At 38.8% G+C, this 23,480-nt stretch overlaps 1 protein-coding gene across 7 annotated transcripts in view; it reads right to left on the reverse strand.

The window, feature by feature from the left end:
• Positions 1-204: 204 nt before the first annotated feature.
• The window catches only part of samd4a (sterile alpha motif domain containing 4A), a 237,543-nt gene continuing 214,267 nt past the window's right edge, over positions 205-23,480 (reverse strand). For all 7 annotated transcript variants that reach the window (XM_041214020.1, XM_041214018.1, XM_041214014.1 and 4 more), the window contains 3 exons: positions 22,803-22,929; positions 9,443-9,526; positions 205-3,171 (listed from right to left, as the gene is read on the reverse strand). In XM_041214020.1, coding sequence (XP_041069954.1) covers positions 3,143-3,171; positions 9,443-9,526; positions 22,803-22,929 — 240 coding nt within the window. In that variant the 3' untranslated portion in view covers positions 205-3,142. The remainder of the gene's footprint in view (positions 3,172-9,442; positions 9,527-22,802; positions 22,930-23,480) is intronic.

The following is a 23,480-nucleotide window of genomic DNA, read 5'->3' on the forward strand; positions in this document are numbered from 1 at the left end:
GCTGCCTTCTTGACTAGAGAATGATGTAGAATATGGAAAGACCCACAAAAGGGGGAGAAAATATAGGTGTTGCCTTATGCTTACTGCCTATTTTTCTTTTCAATAGCATGACTGATTACATAAAGCTTCTTTCTTCCACATATAATGAATGTTCAAACTAGATGCGTGTATTTTATTTTTGCAGTTAAAAAAGACACATACACCAGTGTTACAAAAACTTGTATTAATCATCTCCCTTCACTTTCAATATAATGCTGATATGAAATAACCATCATTTTAGTTAAGTGACAGAAATGGGAGTAATAAATACACTGTAGCAAGTTTGCTGTTTAAGTCACAAGAGTAATTCATTGGTAAATTTAAACAAGAACATTTGAAAACTATACACTTGCAAAGAACAGCAAGTAAAACATATTAGTGTTTGTCATAAAGCTTTAACATGTAACAAACGTGCTTTTTCCATAAGGTGACAAACTGTAAAAATATGCATTTATGTGCAGCAGTAACTATGCAAGAAACATACTTCTTGTACACTACCTTCTTTACAGAGGGCAACAGGAACATAAGCATGCATGCATTTACAATGAGGGATTGCCTCTGCCTGACATGCAACAAAGGAAAGAAAGCAATACGGGACTGTGTATTTTAAAGAGAGGAGAGGTTCTACATTGAACTCTTCAACAAAACTGTTCATAAATATATAGGGTATAATATAATAAAAAAGGGAGGAAGTATCCAGGTCATTACTGTTAGCGTTGCAGTTGCTTCCTATTCCTCCCAGAGGAATAAACATTCACTATTTTCTGAATCAAGATAAAGAAATACAAAAAATAAAAGCCACCATAGCAAATTTTGATGACTTGTACAAAACAATTTAATTTTTTTATTTAGTGTTTTATATATAGTGCACACACATCTATTGCAAGACCTGCCTTTGTAAATGTACAGAACTTTTAAAATATCTTCACTATTTTATGTCTTGCATTCTAGCCATAATCTCTCAAAGGCATCACAGCAACCTGGCAGAAATTACAGAAAACCTCCATTTCTGGCAGCTCTAACTACAGTAGAATAAATGTTTTGTGTGGCTCTTCAACTAAGTTTTTCAATGTCCATAAGTTGTTAAGCACTTCAAACATATTCAAAACAATTACTAGGCCAGGCTTTGTGCTGGGCTTGCAGAGATATCCTGTGTGCACAACATTTAACAAAACAAAAACAAAGACTATAAATATCAAGAATATGTCTTATCACCTTTGTTTTTGTAATGGTGGTGCTACCTTGCTCTGTATAAAACAGTTAACACTTGGGATAGGTGGAAGATACAAAAGGAAAGGCACTGCCGCTTTATTTCTAGATGTTTGACTTCACAGCCTTATATGCATGCAATCATCATTTCATAAATAATTCATTTTACATAGGATAGTATTAATCAAGCTCTACACCTGCAGTCAATACAGGACTCAACAGAAAAACAGAGAATGGCGTCAGTGTTCTCAAGACAGAAGCCACGTGTTAAAATTAATTCACTAGACAGCACTTCTTAGCAAAACAAATTTTTGTTGCTATGTAAATATTTAACCTATACCTTGTCAATAGTAATAAGCAATATTAAAAAATTAACTAAATGGATGTTAATATTTTGAGACATACTCATGGTTACCAGCCATAGCAAGTTAATACATAACATATCTAAAATAATACATCTAATTAATAGATAACCTCTGCATCTATAAATCAGTGGAGGAATAAATATCAATTCCGATTTGTAAATACTTTTTAGGACTCTCGTTAAACAGGATGTGTTAATGTGAATGCAGTCACATTACCTTTTCTGAAGCTGTACTCACTGCAAAAACAAATGCATTATGTGTATAGTTTAGCACTTTTTTCACCAATTTCATTTATAATACTGCATTTCCAACTCCCTTTCTGACAAAACTATATCCATGCGTATTCAATTTCATCCCATTTCTTTCTGTTGTTTCTCAGCGCTTGCCTTTTCCTTTCCTTATAGTTGTACTAATCATCAAATTAGACTGTCTCTCACTCTCAGATGCTGAAGCTCTAGATTGCAGATATTTGAACACTTACTTTGCATATGTAGTTGGGGGAAGTGGCAGGAAAAACACACAGTATACATGTTGTCAGATCCTGAATCAACTTTGCTTTAACAGTAAATATAAGGGTTTTTGGGTTGGGGTGGCAAAAATCTAAAGCAAAACAAGAGCAAGCAGCATACTTGCCGACAGTTAAACAAACTGCAAGGCCGATTAACTTTAACTCTTACCATATTACACAAGTCTCCTGCATTCAACAACATTCCAAATCCTCCTCTCTCATTTCATCACTTTTAACATTTGTACCTATTTAGGACTAGCAGTTACATTTACAATTTCTTTTAAAATGACCAAATATCCCCTAGAAGCATAGTCTTGCTGCTAATCAAAAAAGCAAACCTGCTGCTATTGCAGAAGGAAAAAATAAAATGCTTTAACAATAAAAATCACAATGGCATACCTGAAAATGTTTATGTACCCTTTATGTTTATGTAAACAATATGTAAATTTGATTTAGTTATACTTAAATCACTCATTTCAAATCTCCCTTCATGACAATTCTGGAAAGAGCTTAATGACCCCAATCAGGTGAAATGAATATGAAAGACACCTTAAATGTGATCTGTTCTTACTTTTGGTCACACATTTGTAGTACAAGTTTATAGTTTTTTTAAATAACTTTTCAAAATACAGAAATATAGCCAATCACTGTTGTGTTGCTTCAAGTTCGATCTTCCCTCATCACTACAAAAGGTCTCCCCATTCATTTGCCATATCTACACTAACTGCTCTGCTTACATAAATTATGCCTCTTCAGTATTAGGCATCTAAGGGTGCTTCACTGCAAAACCTCTCTCATGGACAGAATTATTCTTGTTTGACCTGACAATATTCCAGGTTTTGGTGATACAGTAACAATCCAGACTCTTGCACAAAAATATGTTCATTACAGCTTGCAGAAACATAACACAAGACATCGGTTGACCCTGTCCAGGGCATGGGGCTGGAACTTGTGAACTGTGGCCTGAACCTGCAGCTACTTTTGTGGTTCAGAGCCAGCACCAATGGTGTATTTCAACCTTCTAGATAGTAGAGGTTCTGTCAACGCCATCTGAAAGTTAAAAACAAAGTCAGTACTCTGCAGTTTTATTGCTAATGGATTATAAAATACAATATGCCATTGTACAATCTAATATTTTTATTTAAAGCTACACAATACAATTTTCATTTAGGAATCAGGACAAACATTCAGAGTTTTAAAAAACGCAAACAAAATTTGGCTTCAAAATAGTAAAAATACAACTTACTCATGGAAACACTGGGTTGGATTTTATGTGGAGTCATATTGCCTGCGCTCCCATCCCTCAATGGAAAAGCGGTCTTGAACCTGGCATCCCCAGCTTAGAACAGCTTTAATTGATTCAGAGTTGGACTTCTGCCCCCATTTGGGGGCACGTCCTGCTCTAGAGAGCTGCCGGCCAATTTGATTGGCTGGCACTCTAATTCCAGCAGTGTCAGGATCGCATACTGGCCACTGCTGGGGCTACAGGGAGTCCTCAGGGAAGAAGTGTCTGGAGCCCGGACTTCAGGTAAGCCAGGTAATAGACGGCTGCGGGCAGGTGGTGGGGTTTTAAAGAGGGGTTATGATCTGGGGTTGGGGTTGAGTGGTGCCTCTGATGGACACAGGGCAACCCCCAAAGACCAAAGAAGGTACCTTCCGGTCGGCCTGACGGCAGTCCATGCAGCAAAAACTGTTGGACTGCCTGTCTTGCCTCCATAAATTACCTTACATAAATTACCAGCAGAGGTGGAATGAGGCCCTTAAGTGGCCATTAATTGGCCACTTAAGGGCCTTGATAGGCCCTAGGGTGGGTGATCTGCCTGACACCTTCCCCACCCAAATATAATATGGGAGACACGTATGGGTGGTAGCAAGATGGTGGGAAAGCCATTCGTTGATGGGTGCTGTAAAATTCCGCTCATTGATTTTGCATTTTAGTAGAATACAGGAACATGTTGGCTGAAGGGCTGGACTGGAAGTGCTTGTACCAGAAGGCAACTATTCAAGGTCACTTATCATTTTAAATGACTGTTTCTTAAAATAAATATTACTGGATCCTGCAACCGTAGTATAATCAATGCGCAATTTCAAAATTCCAGATAAAAGTTAATATTTATTTTTAATGTTCCCAAGAGTGTGACATTAAATTTATTTTAAAAGAGGACCACTTTCTTCAAACATTTCTTTTGCAACTATATTATCAGTATTTCAGGAGCAACATATGTTGTCAATTACTAACTCTGGGAAAAATGTTATTTTTGAATACTTTGCAAAAGTGTCAGCCCATTTCTAGACTTATATTAATATGCTTGTATGAAAAAAAAATCAGTCATGATTTGGTTTGACCTCTTCCAAAAGCTATGCAGCAAGAAAAGGGTAGACAAGTTAACTAAGAGGAATGTCAACACTTAAGTGATGCAGTAAACTGAACATATGTATATGTTGAGAAAATGTTAAGAAATACTGGCTTTTGGTCTCCAGATGGTCGAACAAAGCTGCTGGGCCCTACGGCTGTGTGCAGGGGCTGCAGGCAACATTTTGGAGCAGGCTGCATTGTTGGAGCCGTTCAGGTCAATACCACAATCGTTCAGATGAGATGGGCACACAAAGTTTGCATGTTGCTGCCCACCTTGATTGTAATGGGCACAGGCAGGTTGCAAATCATGACTCCAGTGCCCAAAATATGACGTGGACTGATTTCTAGTCCCAAGGATTTAAACATTTGAAGAACAATTCCTTAGAAGATGAGGAGTTTGATACAGCATGCAAGGAAGACAAACTTAATTTCATATTTAATGTGCAAGATTACATGAAGGAGCTAGAAAGAGAGGTTTAACAATTCAGGAAAAGAGGATGAAATATTCAAAAGTAATTAAATTTTTCTTCAGCAGACAAAGCTCCTGGCCCTGATGGTTCAAAGTGCTTTGTAAATAAGACACCTGCTTTTACACTTCTCTACTCCACTAATGATATCCAATCTCATGTTCCATAAAAAACCAAGGTTGCTGCATCTCAAAAGGGAATGGTCAATTAATTGATCCCCTCTCCAATTCTATTTATAAAATTCTTACTAAGATCCTGGTATCTCATCTGAAATCAGCTCTTATCTAATATACAAAGGTCAGGAAGGACCATGAAAAAAATACCTATTCTGTTCAATTCTGGTCTCCTTGGTTGGTTAAATATACAATTTGAGTCACCATTCAAACAACTGCAGTTTCACTTGATGCTAGAACTACTCTAAGAGGAGTGGTTACATAAACAGACAGCTCCCACCTTCCTAGACTGAAAAACTAGCCTGTATGCAGAATCTCAAGCTGTGATATATTTGGCTTTCACAATTAACAATAAAAATCCAACACAAGAAAGTAAAAGTAACCTTAATTGCCTGAATCTTATTCTTCACAGGAGAAAACTGAAAGTGTGCTTAAAATATCCAGATTTCCCTCCACCATTTTAAATATTAAATTTAACCCAGCCTTGGTCAAAATTCTTCATCCGACCACTTTGTAACAGAGTGCTATGATTCATCAATACACTATCGCCCATTCATCATTTAAGGCACTTGAAGCACTGAATAAGGTTTTTTAGCGCTTTCAAATTGGCACAATATTTTAATCTGGAGATGCATTAACACAATTTAATTCTATTGGGTAAATTAGAGCAATATTTCAGAACTTTTATACACTGAACATTACATTTGTTTTTTAAATAAAAATTGTTAACATTTGAACATGGTATGAGATAGTTAACTGCAAAACGTAAGTTAGGTGATGGGTGATTATTCTTATATTGGCAATAATATTATATAGTATAAACCTATGTTTTTGTCTGCACTGGGTGTTAACATCTAACAAACAGAAAATAGTGAATTACTTCTGTAGTTGTCACAATATTTGAGGGAGGACTTTTGTTTAAAATAGAATGTTGAAATAAATAACTGAAGGCAACACTTGAGGACTAAATGAATTAAATTAATATGTAAACCACTTAAAATTAATTTAAAAACCAATTCTATACAACATGTCTCTAAAAATGTTGCAAGTTATAGGTTTAAGCTGTGATAATTCAGGTATCAAGTAACTAGAACTCAGAAAAGGATTAAAGCTTTGATGTAGAAAGACTTATAGTGCTTTTTTGTTGGAACAAACGCAGATTGATTTTATTTCAGCTAAAAAAAATCTTAACTTTTGCCTAGCAAATGAATATAAAACTTACTATTCAGTTGACGACAGGCTGCAGAGGCTTTCACTGCATTGAACTAAAATCTTACCATAAGTCAACCCAAAACTGTACTTTGCTGGGAAAGTGATGTTTAAGGAAATGCCTCAAGGTTTGCTATACTAATAAGCTATTTAAGAGACATGCAAAGCAGATGGCACACAGACACAGTTCACTTTGTTAGAGCTCTTGAGCTTAGCATATGGACAGCAGTCCTGCATACCAAACCATACCACATTATTGGCTGAGTTTTCCCAAAAATATTACTAATAAATGGTTTTAACAGAGACCTCGTTGTGGATCTACAGGTTTAATTATAAATAGTACATTCAGTTTCCACTTCGTTAATGAAATCATATATAAATCTGCCAACTAAAGTTGTGAACATACAAACATATGAATTAGGAGCAGGAGGAGGCCACTTGGCCCCTCGAGCCTGCTCCGCCATTCAATAAGATCATGGCTGATCTGAATGTAACCTCAACCCCACATTCCTGCCTATCCCTGATAACCTTTCACCCCGTTGTTGATCAAGAATCTATCTAGCTCTGCCTTAAATATATTCAAAGAGTCTGCTTCCATCGCCTTTTGAGGAAGAGAGTTCCAAAGACTCTCAACCCTCAGAAAAAAATTCTCCTTATCTCTGTCTTAAATGATCAATCCCTTATTTTTAAACAGTGACCCCTGGTTCTAGATTCTCCCATAAGAGGAAACATCCTCTTCACATCCACCCTGTCAAGACCCCTCAGGATCTTAAAGGTTTCAATTAAGTCACCTCTTAATCTTCTAAATTCCAGTGGATACAAGCCCAACCTGTCCAGTCTTTCCTCATAAGCCCATTCTTGGTATTAGTTTAGTAAACCTCTGAACTGTTTCGAATGCATTTACATCTTTCTTTAAATAAGGAGACCAGTACTGTACACAATACTCCAGATGTGGTCTCACCAATGCCCTGTACAACCAAAGCATAACCTTCCAGTGTCAATAATCAGAGAATACTTATCAGAAAATAACTTGGACACGGAATGTACTGTTTGACCAGATCAACCCTTTGAATTCTGGATCAACATGCATTTTGAATCAATGTACCTGTACACCAGAGATACATACATATTGCTAAATTGCTTAAAAATCAAAAGAGGTTGTAGTATTTAAGCACTATGAAAAATATTTTTCTCCCATGTAATATTTATGCTGCAGTATACAGGACCATGCTGCAGAACTTTTGCAAGTAAAAATCATCTTGTAGCACTCAAAATTAGCTTGTGAAAAGGATGCAAAAATGGTGCACTTTAATTAGGTACTTGAGAAAATATGTTTATCTGTCATCCATTAATATGAATCAATCATTGTTGTTAAACAAAAGTAATAGATTACTAAACAGTAACCTCAACAAGAGATCCGATTATGTCCTAAACCAAGTGAAGCTCTTTAATCCTTTCAGCCCACCCAAGTGAAATTTTACTAGGGGCATATGAATTTAAAATTAAATTACAGCATTAAATCTACACTATCATGCATTCATTTCATTTAAGTAGGGGTTTAGAAGTGCAAGCGTTACCAAAGGCAGCCAAAATAAATTTATTGAAGCCAAGTTCCATTTGACAAATTTACTAGTTTTTAAATTATTAACTGCATAAATAAGTAGAACGCAGTAGACGTATGTATGGATTTTTAGAAGACATTCATTGAGGATTCTTAGAAGAGGCTTAACAAGGTACAAGAAGAAATGTAGCTACATGGATAGGAAGTTAATTGATGAACAGGAAACAAAGAATTAGGGTAAATGGGTATTTCTTGGATTGAAGGAGGGTTGAAGTAGTGTGCCTCAAAGGTCAGTCCTGGTATACATAAATTATTTTAAACTTGAGTATAGGGAGCACAATCTTAGTTTGCTGATTACAAAAAGTGGGAGCTTTGGAAAACAGTTAGGAGGAGCACAAAAGACAAAGACAAAGTGGAATGAATGTGGAAAACTGCAAGATAATACTTTGTGGGATGAAAAACAAGAAGTGGGAGTATACACTCAATGGGAAGACACTGGAGGATGATTTGGGGCCATAAATGTCCAACTCCTTGAAATGCAGTAGATGAAGCCAAAGGAAAGATGAACAGTATTTTTATATTTTAGAAAAAGAACAGAGCATGATAAGTTTGTATAAGGCATTGTATCCTCTGCTCACTGATCTGTATTGGTTCCCAGTCAAGCAATGTTGATATCTAAATTCTCATCCTTGTTTTCAAATCCTTCCATGGCCTTGCCCCTCCCTATCTCTGTAAACTCCTCCAGGCCCCACAATCCTCTGAGATATATGTGCTCCTCTAATTCTGGCATCTTGTGCAACTTCTAATTATAACTGTTTCATGTCTGGCAGCTGTGCCTTCAGTTGCCTAGGCCCCAAGCTGTGGAATTCCCTCCCTATACCTCTCAGCCTCTCTACCTTGCTTTTCTCCTTTAGGATGCTCCTTAAACCTACCTCTTTGAGCAGGCTTTTGATCATCTGACCTAATATCACATGTGGCTTGGGGTCATTCTTTGTTTCTAATGCTCCTGTGCAGCACCTTGAGATTTTTCATTATGTTAAAGGCACAATATAAATACAAGTTGTTGTTGCTGTTGTTGGTTAGATCATGGTTACAGCATTGTACACAGTTTTGGATATTCCATTATAAAAAGGATATTAAATCCATAATTGGCATATAGCATATATTCACCAGGATGGATGCCAGGGATAGGAAACCATAGTTATGAGGAAAGACTTCTTACAGCTGGCATATAATGATATGTTCACTAAAATCTGACTTAATTGTGAAAATTTCAAGTGCACAATGATAACCAAAAAAAGTCAAATAAGATATAAAGCTGAGACTCTCATTTTTGATTCATTTACCTGAGTAAAAATAAAACTTTACAGGTTGCTAAACTATGGCCCTACTAAAAGGTTTCTTTTGTCATAAATGTGGATCATCAAGGGAGATCAGTTAAAAGGATACTATTCTTTTCCATATAAAGTTATCCTGAACATTCTAATTATACGGATGCTTCATTTGGTTTCTGGGCATGCTTGCATTGCATTCTGCTTCCATCTTTTACACTTACCACCCAGGGCATGTTCAGTCATACTGAGACACAATGATTCCAGTCTGTTGTTTATATCAGGTTCTGTTACTGGTACTTGGAACTCTGAAAAGCAAAATGGCCATCTATCAGGATACACACCATTGTGAAACTGAAGATCTAACAGAACATTCACAAACATCGAACTATTAAGTTATTTTTGGCTTCTGAAAGTTGTACAAGTAATTTTCAAAAAGGCAATTCAGAATCAAAATTGCCTGACCTTGAATGGCCAACAAGACTGCTTAGTAAAAATTTAATTCAGGTGACTGAAAGAGCAAGAGTGCAAGGAATGAAAATGGCACAGGTACATTTACATGTTGGGGCAAATTAATTGCATAATCACAAATCTTGCTTTACATATGACTTTGCTATTTTAGAGTCAGTAGACATTAATGTTCCAAGAATATCCACCTTTCATTCCAATAAACATATACAATAGAACAAATATGCTTCACCGTGTTACTGTGAGTGGCTGATTTACAATCAGGCCTTCCACAAGGACATAACTTTTTTCCCTCAGAAGTGAGGAGGAGCTGATCAAGACTAATGCCTGGGGGTATAAGGAGCCTGGCATATATTCTGTCCAGTCCCAAATAGAATGGAAATGTTTGATTTGCATCCAAGAATTTGATGGCCATGACAAAGAATTAAACTGGCTCAAAATTTAATTCACAATATAAAAATCATTAAAATTCAAACGTTCAAAAGTCAATTGATCGTAATTTGGTACTTTAAAACAATTAGCATTTTCATAGTGCTATGTAATGCAGCTTTCAGAGCAGCCACTGACTAACCATCATTTTATATGAGGAGGGATTTGCCATTATTGTGGAAGGTTACTTCATTATTTCAATCTGAAATAATGCATAGCTGAAGTTAAGGATAATATCCAAATGAAAAAGAAAAAAGACACGAATAATGATAAACTTAAATGGAAATGATTCACCTTAACAATTTCTTGTCCAGAAAATTAACTTCCCTAATTGAAACTTGATTTTAATCCATTCCTCAATGCATTACAAATTCTTTTGTGCAATATCTGTATTTGAGAGCTCTTATGGTATTACAATACACTAACAGATGATGTGGTGTTCAGCAAGCTGAAGGTTCCAATAGTGTTATGCCTAGTAGCATTACCTGGCACACATATTGAGGAGGCGGCCTGGGGTATGTTAGCTTTGGGACAGGTGTCAGGGTCTAGCAATACTTTGCTAGTTAGGGTTGAGGGCTGGGGGTGCTGTGGGGAGAGGGCTCAATGCTATAAGAACTCTATAAAGTGAGGTTCTAGGAACACTGTTGAAAGATCCTGTGATCACAGAATGGTATCCTGGGATTTGACATCATTGGAAAGGAGTAATGGGTACATTGAGGTGTGTGTAATGGTAGGGAACAGTGGGAATGCGATCCTGGTTTTTCTGAGCACTGAGACTGGTTCACAGTCCAGGGTAGTATTGGAGATTTTTCAGATCTGGCAGTACTGCGGACAGCAAAGTTCAACAAGCTTGGGGTGGGAGGCCCCCAGAAGTATGGGACCCAATGACTGGAATACTTTAGAACCATCAAGCAGCAATCTTTCAGCTTGTCTGTCAGATTCCTTCCTGTTCTTATGAATCTCAAGTAATGTTCTCATTGTTTACTTCTTAAAGGAATTAGATGTATATTCTCTGCTTCTTAAAATTATTGAAGAGACAATCACAGACTAAATAATGTGCACAAATTGAAAATTTATTGCAGTTTCTTGACTTGCAGGAAGCAGCGAGAGCAGAGAGGGGTATAAAGAATGGCAGTGAGAGCAATGCTTGACTTCAGGAAGAAGTGAGCGCAGAGTGGAACAAAGAGCGACGTCAGAGTAAGATTTCACTTCAGGGAGGAGTGAGAATACAGCAGGGCATACAGAGCAGCGGTGAGAGCGAGACTTCACTTCAGGAAGGAGAGAGTGCGGGGTGGGGCATAAGGATAGTTATTATACAGTCTGAAGGCTCAGAGTCTGTGTTGGGAAAGAAAAATTGAGGTGTAACATCACAGAAAGCAACTTGGTGATCGACTGGTGAGGATTTCGTATTTATCTTATCTAAATGAGGAAATTTCAATTGGGGTAAGTAGAACATAAATTGAAATAATAAGAAAATAAGCACAAGTGGGACTAACGGCAATAATTAAAATTTAATTAAGAACATAATTAATTAACTAGTTAATTAAAACACAAAGATGGTTGGGCAGGTCATATGCTGCAGCACGTGGGGCTAGTGGACACCAGTGGGGTCCAAGGCAACCACGTCTGCAGTAAGTGCCTATGGCTTGAGGAGCTTTGGCTCACAGTCAATGAACTGCAGCCTGAGCTACAGACGTTGTGATGCATCAGAGAGGGGGGGGAAAGTTACCTGGACACTTTGTTCCAGAAGACCCCTTAGGCTAGGGTCTTCTGATTTAGTCCATGGTCAGGGACAGTGGGTATGACTGCAAGTGAGGCAGGTATGGGAATCAAGAAAGTAGAAGTGGAGGAGCCTCAGCCTTTGCAACTGTCCAACAGGTTGAGGTTCTTGCAGCTTGTATCGGTGAGAGCAGGGGCTGCATGGTAGATGAATGAATGAAGGCACCATGGTACAAGAAGCCAATCAAGTTGGGGGAGTAAATAGGAATGTAGTGGGAGTAGGGTATAAGTCAGGGGAATAGACACACTTCTCTGTGGCCAAGAGCGAGAGCCCAGAAGGCCGTATTGCCCGCCTGGCTTCAGGGTTCGGGACATCTGCTTGAGGTTGGAGAAGAACTTGCAGTGGGGGAAGGAGGATAATCCAGTTGTTCTGGTCCATGTTGGTACCAAAAACACAGAAAGGATTAGGAAAGATGTTCTGCTTAGGGAGTATGAGCAGTTAGGGACTAAATTAAAAAGCAGAATCTCTAAAGTAATAATGTCTGAATTATTACCTGAGCCACAGGCAAACTGGTGTAGGGTAAATAAGATTAGGGATTTGAACGTGTGGCTCAAAGTTTGGTGTCGGTGAAATGGGTTTCAATTCATGGGGCACTGGCACCAGTACTGGGGAAAGCGGGAGCTATAACATTGGGACGGTCTTCATGTGAACCGGGCAGGATCCAATGTTCTGGCAAGTCAAATAACTAGGGTGGTAGAGAGGGCTTTAAACTAAATAGTAAGTGCCAGGGAACACATGAGGGGAGGTATGGTAAATCAGAGGGAAAGGACAAGGCAAGAGAGCAAAAGTTAGCAATAAGGGTAATGATAATCCAAGCATAGCAGGACAGGACAGAGCGCACAAACTTAAGAATGCAGCAGCAGATAAGGCCAGAGTTTGCAAAAATAGCAAAAAGACAGAATTAAAGGCTACGTATCTGAATGCCTTTAGCACTCGTAACAAAACTGATAGTCAGATCAAATAGAAATAAATATGTATGACCTAATAGCCATTTCAGAGATGTGGCTACAAGGTGACCAAGGCTGGGACCTAAATATTCAAGAGTACTTGATATTTCAGAAGGACAGGAAGCTAGGAAAAGGTGGTGGGGTAACTCTGTTAATTAAGGATGACATTAGTACAATAGTGAGGAAAGACCTTAGTTCTTAAGATCAAGATGTGGAATCAGTTTGGGTGGAGATAAGAAATATCAAAGGTGAGGAGTCACTTGTGGGAGTTAATTATAGGTCCCCTAACAGTAATTATACTGTACGAAGAGGTATACAGGAAGAAAAAAATTGGGGGCTTTTAAGAAAGGTATGGCAATAATCATGTATGATTTAAAAACAAATGTGGATTGGATAAATCAGATTGGCAAATGTAGCCAGGAAAATTAGTGCATAGTGTGTTTTCAGGACAATTTCTTAGAGCAACATGTTCTAGAAACAACCAGAGAGCAGGCTATTGTAGACCTGGTAATATACAACAAAACAGAATTAATTAATGACCTCATAGTAAAGGAGCCTCTTGACAGCAGTGATCATAACATGATTTAATTTTGCATTCAGTTTGAGGGAGAGAAGAGTGGGTTTAAGACTAGTGTTTTAAACTTAAATAAAGACAATTACAAGAGTATGAAGACAGAGCTGGCTAAACTGAACTGGGAAATTAGGTTAAGGAATAAGTTAGTAGAAATGCAATGACAGACATTTAAGGAGACATTTCATATCATTCAGCAAAGATACATTCTAGTGAGAAAGCAAGAGGCTAGGGGAAGAATGCACCATCGTGGCTAACTAAAGGAGTTAAAGATAGTATCAAATTGAAAGAAAAAGTGTACCATTCAGTGAGGATTAGTGGTAGGTCAGATGATTGGACAGAATTTAAAAACCAGCAAAGAATGACTAAAAGACAAATGAGGGAGAAATTAGAGTATGAGAGAAAGCTAGCTAGAAATATAAAGACAGATAACAAGAGTTTCTTCAAGTATTTAAAAAGGAAAAGAGTAACTAAAATGAGTGTTGGTTCTCTAGAGAGCGAGTCTGGGAATTAATGGGAAATAAGGAAATAGTGGAAGTGTTGAGTAGGTATTTTGTGTCTGTCTTCACTATAGAAGACGCAAATAACATCCCAGAAATACTTGTAAATCAAGAGATAAAAGGGAGGTGGGGGGGGGAGAGAACTTAAAACAGTTGCAATCATTAGGGAAAGGTACATGAGAAAACTAAAGGCCCAGGACTTGATGGACTTCATCTTATGGTATTAAAAGAAGTGGCTGCGGAGATAGTAGATTCATTGGTTGTAATTTTTCAAAATTTACTTAATTCTGGAAAGGTTCCATCAGATTGGAAAATAACAAATGTAACTCCTCTATTCAAGAAGGGAGGCAAAAAGCAGTTAACTACAGGCCAGCTAGCCTAACATCTGTCATAGGGAAAATGCTATAATCTGTTATTAAGGAGGTTATAGCAGGGCACATGGAGAATCTTAATGCAATCAGGCAAAGTCAACAGGATTTTGTGAAAAGGGAAATCATGTTTGACTAATTTATTAGCGTTCTTTGAGGAAGTAACAAGCAATGTGGATAAAGGGGAACCTGTAGATGTGGTGAACTTGGATTTCCAAAAGGCATTTGATAAGGTGCCACATCAAAGGTTACTACACAAAATAAGAGCACACGGTGTAAGTGTCAACATATTAGCATGATAGAGGATTGGTTAGTTAACAGGAAGCAGAGAATAAGAATAAATGGGTCATTTTTGGGTTGGTAAGCTGTAACAAGTGGAGTGCCACAGGGATCAGAGCTAGGGCCTCAACTATTTACAATTTATATCAATGACTTGGATGAAGAGACTGTATTTGTGGTTGCTAAATTTGTTGATGAACAAACATAGGAGTGTAAGTTGTGAAGAGGGCATAAGGTGGTTGCAAAGGGATATAGGCAGGTTGTGAGTGGGCAAAAATTTGGCAGATGGAGTTGAATGTGAGAAAATGTGAACTTGTCCACTTTGACAGGAAGGATAGAATAGTAGTATATTATTTAAATAGAGAGAGATTTCAGAACACTGCAGTACAGAAGAATCTGATGTCCTGATATGTGTGCAGGTACAGCAAGTGACTAGGAAGGCAAATGGAATGTTGTTGTTTATTGCAAGGGGAATAGAATATAAAAGTAGAGAAGTTTTGCTACAGTTGTACAGGGTGTTGGTGAGACCACGTCTAGGGTACTGTATACAATTTTGTTCTCCTTACTTAAAGAATATATTGCATTAGAAGCAGTTCAGATAAGGTTCGCTCGACTGATTCCTGGGATGAAGCGGTTATCTTATAAGGAGAGATTGGACTTGTATCCATTGGAGTTTAGAAGTATGAGGGGTAAGCTTATTGAAACATTTAAAATCCTGAAGGGACTTCACAGGTGGATTCTGAGAAGATGTTTCTCCATTATGGAAGAGCCTAGAAGAGGGAACAGTTTAAAAATAAGGGGTCTCCCCATTTAAGACAGAGATGAGGAGAATTTTTTTTTCTCTCAGAAGGTCTGAAGTCTTTGGAATTCTCTTCCTAGACAGCAGTGGAGGTTGGGTCATTCAATATTTTAAGGCTGAGTTTTTGATTGACAAGTGTGATGATGGATTTTTTTTTGAATATTTTTTGGGAATATGGTGGTATTCTGTAAAGAAGGCTGTGTGCGCACGTGTGGATCCATGATTAAACAAATGGGGGAGTTTAATAAAGACTGCTTGTCGTCGAGAACAGACGATAAAAGGATAAAGGTGTTAGGTTCATGCATTCGTAATGAACAGTTATGGCAAGGTTGGATTTACAAGTAAATAGGTTGGATTTAAAATTTGCATTACGAGATAAGTGGAGACTTGGTTTCTCATCTGTTGAATTTTAAAGGGGAGTTTAGAAGTGACAAGGAACTTTTACAACTTAAAGGTTTTATAGATAAACAGGGGAAGGTATATTAAATTTTATTTAATACCTGAAAGTTGAAGCAATAGGAAAACATAACAGATATTTATATTTGGAGAAATCGAGTTCAAAGAAGTGTGAGGACAATGGAATTTGAGATAAAGGGAAAAACGATATTTAAGGAAAGATGTTTAGCGGAATTGTGGTGACTGTGTGGGGGAGATGTCCTGAGACCAGATCTGTGTGCTGAGGAGGTGCGAAAGTTGCGAATTTAAAATAGCCATCTGGTTTCAAGCCAGAAAAGTCTTTGTTTTCAGAAAGCAGTGTTTTCCTGAACCTCTCTTTTAGATTTCCACATCTGAGTGGAAGTGTTTGATGAGTTGTGTGGTATCCTTTATTCAAGTGACATCAATTCTTTGCCTTGGGTAATATTACTGGATTTTTATAGTTAAAAACTATAAGGGAGTTGTTGCCAAGAAGATTGTTTACTTGTGTGTTTTGGCCAAGTGGGTTTTTTTGGTGGCTTGTTCTGCAAGGCTGTTTTAACTGTGTAACTTTAATCTTATGTGCTTAAGTTTTTTTTCCTTTTTAATAAATATTTTAATATTTAAAATCCTAAAGGTGTTACTGGAATTCTATGCTTTTGGGGTCAGTAGCTCTTCTTCCTCATTTTCAAAATACAAAAAAATGGTTTATGATCAGTAAAACAGGTTTCTCTCTGGGATCTGGCTTACTCAGCAAATAACATCTGCTATGGTCATAACACAAGGGAGTCAAAGGCTATAGGGGGTAGACTGGAAGGTAGAGTTGAGGCCACAATCAGATCCAACATGATCTTATCAAATGGCAGAGCAGAGTAGATGCTGTTATTATGCACGGTGGTGGAGGAAATGAACGTGTAAGGTGGTGAATAGGGTGCCAATCACATGGGCTGCTTTGCCTGAGATGGTGTTGAGCTTCTTGATTGTTGTTGGAGTTGCACTCATCCAGGCAACCATCCCGACTTGGACCTTGTGGACAGTGGACAGGCTTCGGGGAGCCAGGAGGTGAGTTACTCTCTCCAAAATTCCAAGCCTCTGACTTTCTCTTGCAGCCACAATATTTAAATGGCTGGTCCAGTTCAGTTTCTGGTCAATGATAAGCCCCAGGATGTTGATAGTGGGAGATTCAGCAATGGTAATGCCATTGAATGTCAAGGGAGATGGTTAGATTCTCTCTTGTTGGAGATGGTCATTGCCTGGCATGAATGTAACTTGCCACTTATCAGCCCAATCCTGAAAATTGTCCAGGTCTTGCTACAAATGGTCAAAGTCTGCTTTCAGCATTTGAGAACTCATGAATGGCGCAGAACATTGTGCAATCATCAGTGAACATCCCCACTTCTGACCTTATGATGGAGAGAAGGTCATTGATGAAGCAGTTGAAGATGTTTGGGCCTAGGACGCCAGCCTGAGGAACTCCTGCAGTGATGCCCAGGGTCTAATATGATTGACCTCCAATAATCACAACAATCTTTCTTTGTACTAGGCATGACTCCAACCACTGAAGAGTTTTCCTCCTGACTCCAGTCTTGCTGGGGCTCCTTAATTCCACACTCTGTGAAATGCTGCCTTGATGTCAAGGGCAGTCACTCTCGACTCAGGAGTTCAACACTTGTCCATAACAAAAACAGAATTACCTGGAAAAACTCAGCAGGTCTGGTCCATTTTTGGACCAAGGTTGTAATGAGGCCAGGTGCAGAGTGGACCTGGCGGAATCCAAACTGAGCATCAGTGAGCATGTTATTGTTGAGTAAGTGCCGCTTGATAGCACTGTCAATGATACCTTCCATCACTTTGCTGATGTATTACTATTTACTTATACCATTTGATGACTGAAGGCAGTGAACAGAAAAGCAGTTATTTCCCCCACTCTTATGTATACAAACCCATTTTGCTACTGATATGTTACTTGGTGTATGACTGCGCCATTAACAATGAGACTATTTTGTAGCACAGTAATATCATATAATAATAATTATCTTTTGTTTCTGTATCAAGGAGAGGCTGTATTAAGCAAAAGTTATATCACTTCACTGGTGCACTGATGCAGGGAAATTTCTAATATGAATGTCAACTGTGCACAACACAACCATTAAGTCAAACTGTTAGAAATCTGATGAACACAATACAAAGATTCATAGAACCATAAAATTCTACAGAAAAGAAGTGGTCATTCAGCCCATTGTTCTTGTTTTGGCTTTGAGAAACAGTTCTCTGTTTAGTTCTACTATGCTGTCCTTATTCCTTACCATTTCTCTCCCCCAACTATTCATCCACATATTTTCCAAAGTGATGATAGATTCTGCTTTCCCAACTGTTTCTGAAAAGCATTCTTTGTCTTAACAAATCACTGCATTTAAAAAAATTCTGCTAATATTTCCCCTTTATTCTTTTGATATAAAGAAGCATTGGGCGGAATCATCCCAATTTTGCACTAAGTGCAGCAGCAGGCAGCAAAAAGGACGTTTTATCCACTGGCTGCAATGGCGCATTTTCGCACCGTATCGTCCCAGTCCCACATCATTAATCATGCATTCCTGGAAACACACACCTCTCAGTGCTTCCAGTCCAGGACTGCTGCACAGAAACATGGCCCCGAGAGGCAAGAAGACTGCAGCCCCTGATTCAGTGACGCATCCCTGGGACGCCTTCTGGATACCGTTGGGTAAGGCAACCATCTCACCAGTCTAAATTCACACAATTGCAAGTCCATCATACATTCACTGGCATCTCACTTACTGCCAGCTCAAGGGACATCACCACTCACTCTCTCACACACCTTCATCTGGACTCATGTCCTCTGAGGATTGCCTCCTTAGCCCTCACACTCTCGAGGTCTCTTGCACAGATCAACATGTGTCCGCACACACACCCTGGGATACCCCCCCTTCCCCAGGAACGCCCTAGTCCTGCAGCCTCTTCCCTTGCCTGCAGCCACTTCTCCCACTTCCTCAAGCCAGCAATAGCCCTGCAGCCGCTGAAAAGCCACCCCGCCTTGTGGCTGGTCTCCTAAGTAGAGATCTGCTCGTGAGCCACTTCAAAAGTGATGTGGTGCTGCCTGTGAAGCCTGGCGCTGATGACTGAGTGCTGCCCAAAACAAGGTAGGCAAAAGGCCTCAAAATGCCAAGCAAACTGCAGGTCACCAGGTGCATGTTGCTTATGTTCAGTTGTGAAACACGTCAGCATGCAATCATGCCGATGTGCCCTGATGATCCAGCGTGGGGGGGGGGGGGATGATTCCAGCAAGTTGGGCTTATAATGATATGCAGACGTATTATAATGCAGCTTACCACTGATGGGCGGAGTAGACGATTGCAAACTGGCTTCACGACGTCCTGAAAATAATTTTTTACTTTCCTGCCATACTGTCCGCACATACCCGCCATGATGCCCAACGCCAGCAGGCACAGGCAGTTCTGCCCATTGTATGGGACAGGGGTTAATCTGAGACAGTTAGTATGGTTTTATGAGTGGTAGGTCAAGTTTTACTAATTCATTGGATTTCTTTGAAGCAATTAAAGAGTTAATAGATAGGAGATATATAGTAGATATCATCTATCTATATTTTAGTAAGGTATTCTACTCTGTCCCACATAATAGGCTAGGGTTCAAGTTCATGGAATAGATGGAAATGTAATAAAGTGGGCTGGCAAATGGTTGTCTACCAATGTACAGTAGTGCATAGGCAGGTACATGGTTCACCAATGAAGTACCAGATCGTTCCATGTTGGAACTGCTGTGGTTTATAATTTTTTATCAATTATTCAGAGGTGGAAATTGTATCTAAAGTTGTCAAATTTACACACAATTGTAAATTGGGAGCATGGCAAAATAATGAACATCATAAATTGATAAGAATGATCAGTGAGTGGAGAAATGGCAGGTGCAATTTAATACAAGGAAAGGCAAGTTGAGATTTGCCAGAAGAAAAGTGGATCATGTGTGAAATGGGAATGCTCAAGATATTAGAGTGAGAGATCTTAAAGCGTTAGTAAGCCAATCAATGAAGCCATCAGCAGAATGCTCCAGGCTGTTAAATTATCAGATGTATAGCAAATCGGGACAACATAAACCCAGGGAAGTAATTTTAAAATTGTATTTGGTCCTGGTGAGGACATATTGCAGGGCACTGCATACAGGTGCCTATTTTAAAAAGGATATTCAGTTACTGGAAGGGTTACAGAGAATGGCTACATAGTTGATCTGAAAACTTAAGGAAATGGTCTGTGATAATATAGTGTGTAGCTCTTTCTTGAAAACCATTGAGCTAGTTGGTTGCATCACCTGTGCCACTGACCTCTTTCCACCACCCTTCAGTTAAAAAGAAAAGTCCTCGGGGACTGAGGAAAAATTGATAACCCTGGGATTTTGTTCCCGAAGAGAAAGCTGAAAGGAGATATGATAGAAGTGCTTAACATTATAAAATGCTTAAAATTATGAAAGTCTTGGACAAATTGGATCCAAGTACCCTTTTCTGTTACGTACAGAATTTAAACATAAGGTCATGTTTACATATTAAGGCCCGCTCACCGACGCGTAAAATGATGCAGGATGATGTCAGGCGGAATTCCCAACGTCACCTCGCCTCATTTAAATTTTCAGGTCAGCGGGGGCTCAGCTGAATCAGCTATGTGCCCGCCGACCTATCAATGGCCTATTGATGCCATTGACAAAGTCATTAACGTAATTAGTGGACCTGCTCGTCCAACCTTAAGATTGACAGGCAGGCTGGGGCCCTGGCAGGATGAGGTTTCATGTAGGTTTTTAAAAATTTAATAAAATTTTAATTAAAATTGATGGACATGTCAGGGAATTTTTTTTCCTGTTTTTAATATTGATTAATGTGCAAAAGAGCGCACTCTTGGCTCAAGGAATCCCCCCGCCCGCACAGGGAGTGCAAAGCGCTTCCTTGCGGACGTCACACTGGGTGGGCCTTAATTGGCCTGCCCATGTAAAATGGCGGCATGCACCCCCCGACCCCCAATTGGGGGCGTGCCTCCACGTGCCAGCTCCTGAACATCCCCCCCCCAACGGGAGGAAAATTCTGCCCTAAGGGTAACAAACTAAAATAGGAAATGCAGGTGCAAGAGGACTTTTCTTTTTAACTGAAGAGTGGTGGAAGAAGGTCCATAGCACAGCTGATGGAACAAGATAGCTCAATGGTTTTCAAGAAAGAACGACACTCAATATTGTCAAATGGGATTCAAGGGTATCACAAATATATCAAGGGCATGTAGGTAGGCAAGCTAGACAGACCAAAGGTAATCTCAGTTGAAACAGTTAATATGTTATTATGTTAAATTTATGCTTTCTAGTTACTAACTGACTTACCAGTGAAGATAGTTTTCTCCTTTTTCTTTATCAATTTGTTTTAAACACTTGTCAGCTCTCAGGCAAACCTTCTTTGTTTAAAAGAACCAGAGTTTCTCTAATCTTTCCTCATCTTGCCACAGTGAGAGCAGAAGTTACAGTGTGTACAAAAGACCATTTCTAGCACTCGTGAATCTTATATGTAATATAGATAAAACACTTAGTCAACCATAAAGTTCTAAAACCATGGCACAAGCTTCAAAAATTATAATTTTTCTTTCAATTTGTAAAAAACAAGTTCAAAAGTCCTTTATGAAACAATGGGCTGAATTATCCCCCTGTCAGGGGGGAAATTGATGGGCAGGCGCATGTGGGCGTGCTTCCGATCGGGGCCCCCGATCGGAGGCACAGCGCCATTTTACGTGAGCAGGCCAATTAAGGCCTGCCCAGCATGACATCCGCAGGGAAGTGCTATGCGCTCCCTATGCGGGCGGGGGCAGGGTGGGGGGATTCCTAAAATCAACAGTGTGCTCTTTCGCGCATGCGCACGAAAGAGTGCACTCATCTCCCTGAGTCTAAGTGCAGCCTCAGGGAGATCGGCTCTAAATGTGAGAAAGCTCAAAATAGAAAAATAAAATTTCCCTTATATGTCCCCTCATGTGACAATGTCACATGAGTTGGGACATGTTCACAATTTCCAAAAAAACTTTATTAAAATTTTTGAAACCCTAAATGAAACCTCATCCCATCTGTGGATGAGGTTTCATGTTTTTTCTGTTTCCCGCTGGGGCTCCTGGCCTGCCCGCCAACCTTAAGGTTGGATGGGCAGGTCCACTAATTACTTTAATTGCTCTGTCAATGGCCTAAATTGGCCATTGACAGGTCGATGGGCGCGCAGCTGATTTTGCTGCACCCCCGTCTTCCTGAAAATTTAAATGGGCGCAGCCGACAGAAAAATCCAGCCCAATAATTCTGACAACAGCTGTAATTTTTGGAACAGATACTTTACATTTTATTTAATTATTATAAATTTCATCTAAGGCTATAAATGCTTAGCAAGGTTTCCTGTGATTTTCTACTTATTCTACTAACAAATTTATAAAAATAAAGTCACAAATGGTGCTACAAAAATATTTAACAGGACAAAAACAAAAAATACTTAAGCTTTCATAGCATATTTCTCAGTTAATATAAAATTACAATGAGCTTAATGAATACTAATCAGCTGAATATCTTCCATGATGCATCTGTTATACTACATAATTTAAAAATAGAAAGGTTTGTTGTAGTTGCACTAATGCAATAGAATTCCAGCTGTAACATAAAGCCTATGGTGGAAAGCTAAGTAAAGATCCAGCATAGTCAACCTGTTATTTATAGGGACAAATCCCACAACTGATGTCTGTGATTTAATCAATCCAGTAATCTGACTAGCGTCAGAAAAGTTTTGCTCAAGCTATAGCAGACTAGGGTTTGCATATTCTGGACTTTAGCCAAACAGCTGCCCTACATGCTGGCTATGTGGGGAGAAATAAACTTTTTATAAGTCAGGAGGAATTCATAGTGACAATTGAGGCTCAACATTTTCCAAGCTTTTACAAGTGTTGATGTTAATTTGTATCCATGTATAGAAAGGTATCTGCTTGAGCTTCTCCTACTCACCTTGCTGCTGGAACATCAGCATAGTTTGTGGTGATGTGTGTACTGGCAGTGAACGGGTACGCTGTACTGAACTATGGGTTCGACTTGGCATACTGTTACTTCCTCCAGGGTTAGCAAACCATAGGTTCTGTGGAAATACAAGCCATTTATTATAAAATAATTTTAAAATATACTGCCTCTAGATAGGCCAATTGTTGGCATTTAAAATCTGTTGCACATTTTACATCTATTACTCCAGAGCTTACCATCCTCACAAATTTCATTGATTGTTTTACATCTACACTCTCTGAATGAAAATGTTGTACAACTCGGTTCTGTACATAAAATTCTTGGCTTCTCCTATTCTCAGAGAAGCAGAGTCTGTTCTTCTTCCATATTTTTATCATCCTGTTTCAGTACCTCTACACACCAAAGTGAGGAAAAACAGGAAATTCCTGCAAACTGTTCTCACTGGGTCTTTTTAAATAGGAACCAGAAAAGTTCTCAAATCAGGAAAATCTGAGAAATGTTTCCAATTCAGATTTGGCAAATGTAGTTAAACAGTCTATTTTCCTGTCCTATTAAGATACAACACTCCTGTTTAAGTTGTTTGCTAAACAAAAATTGCACTTCAACCAACAAATTTCCAAGGATACATATTTACACATCTTTCAAAGTGTGATACAAAGGCAAAAAGAC

Source organism: Carcharodon carcharias, chromosome 20, assembly GCF_017639515.1.
Source record: "Carcharodon carcharias isolate sCarCar2 chromosome 20, sCarCar2.pri, whole genome shotgun sequence".
In the NCBI taxonomy this organism is placed as follows: Eukaryota; Metazoa; Chordata; class Chondrichthyes; order Lamniformes; family Lamnidae; genus Carcharodon; species Carcharodon carcharias.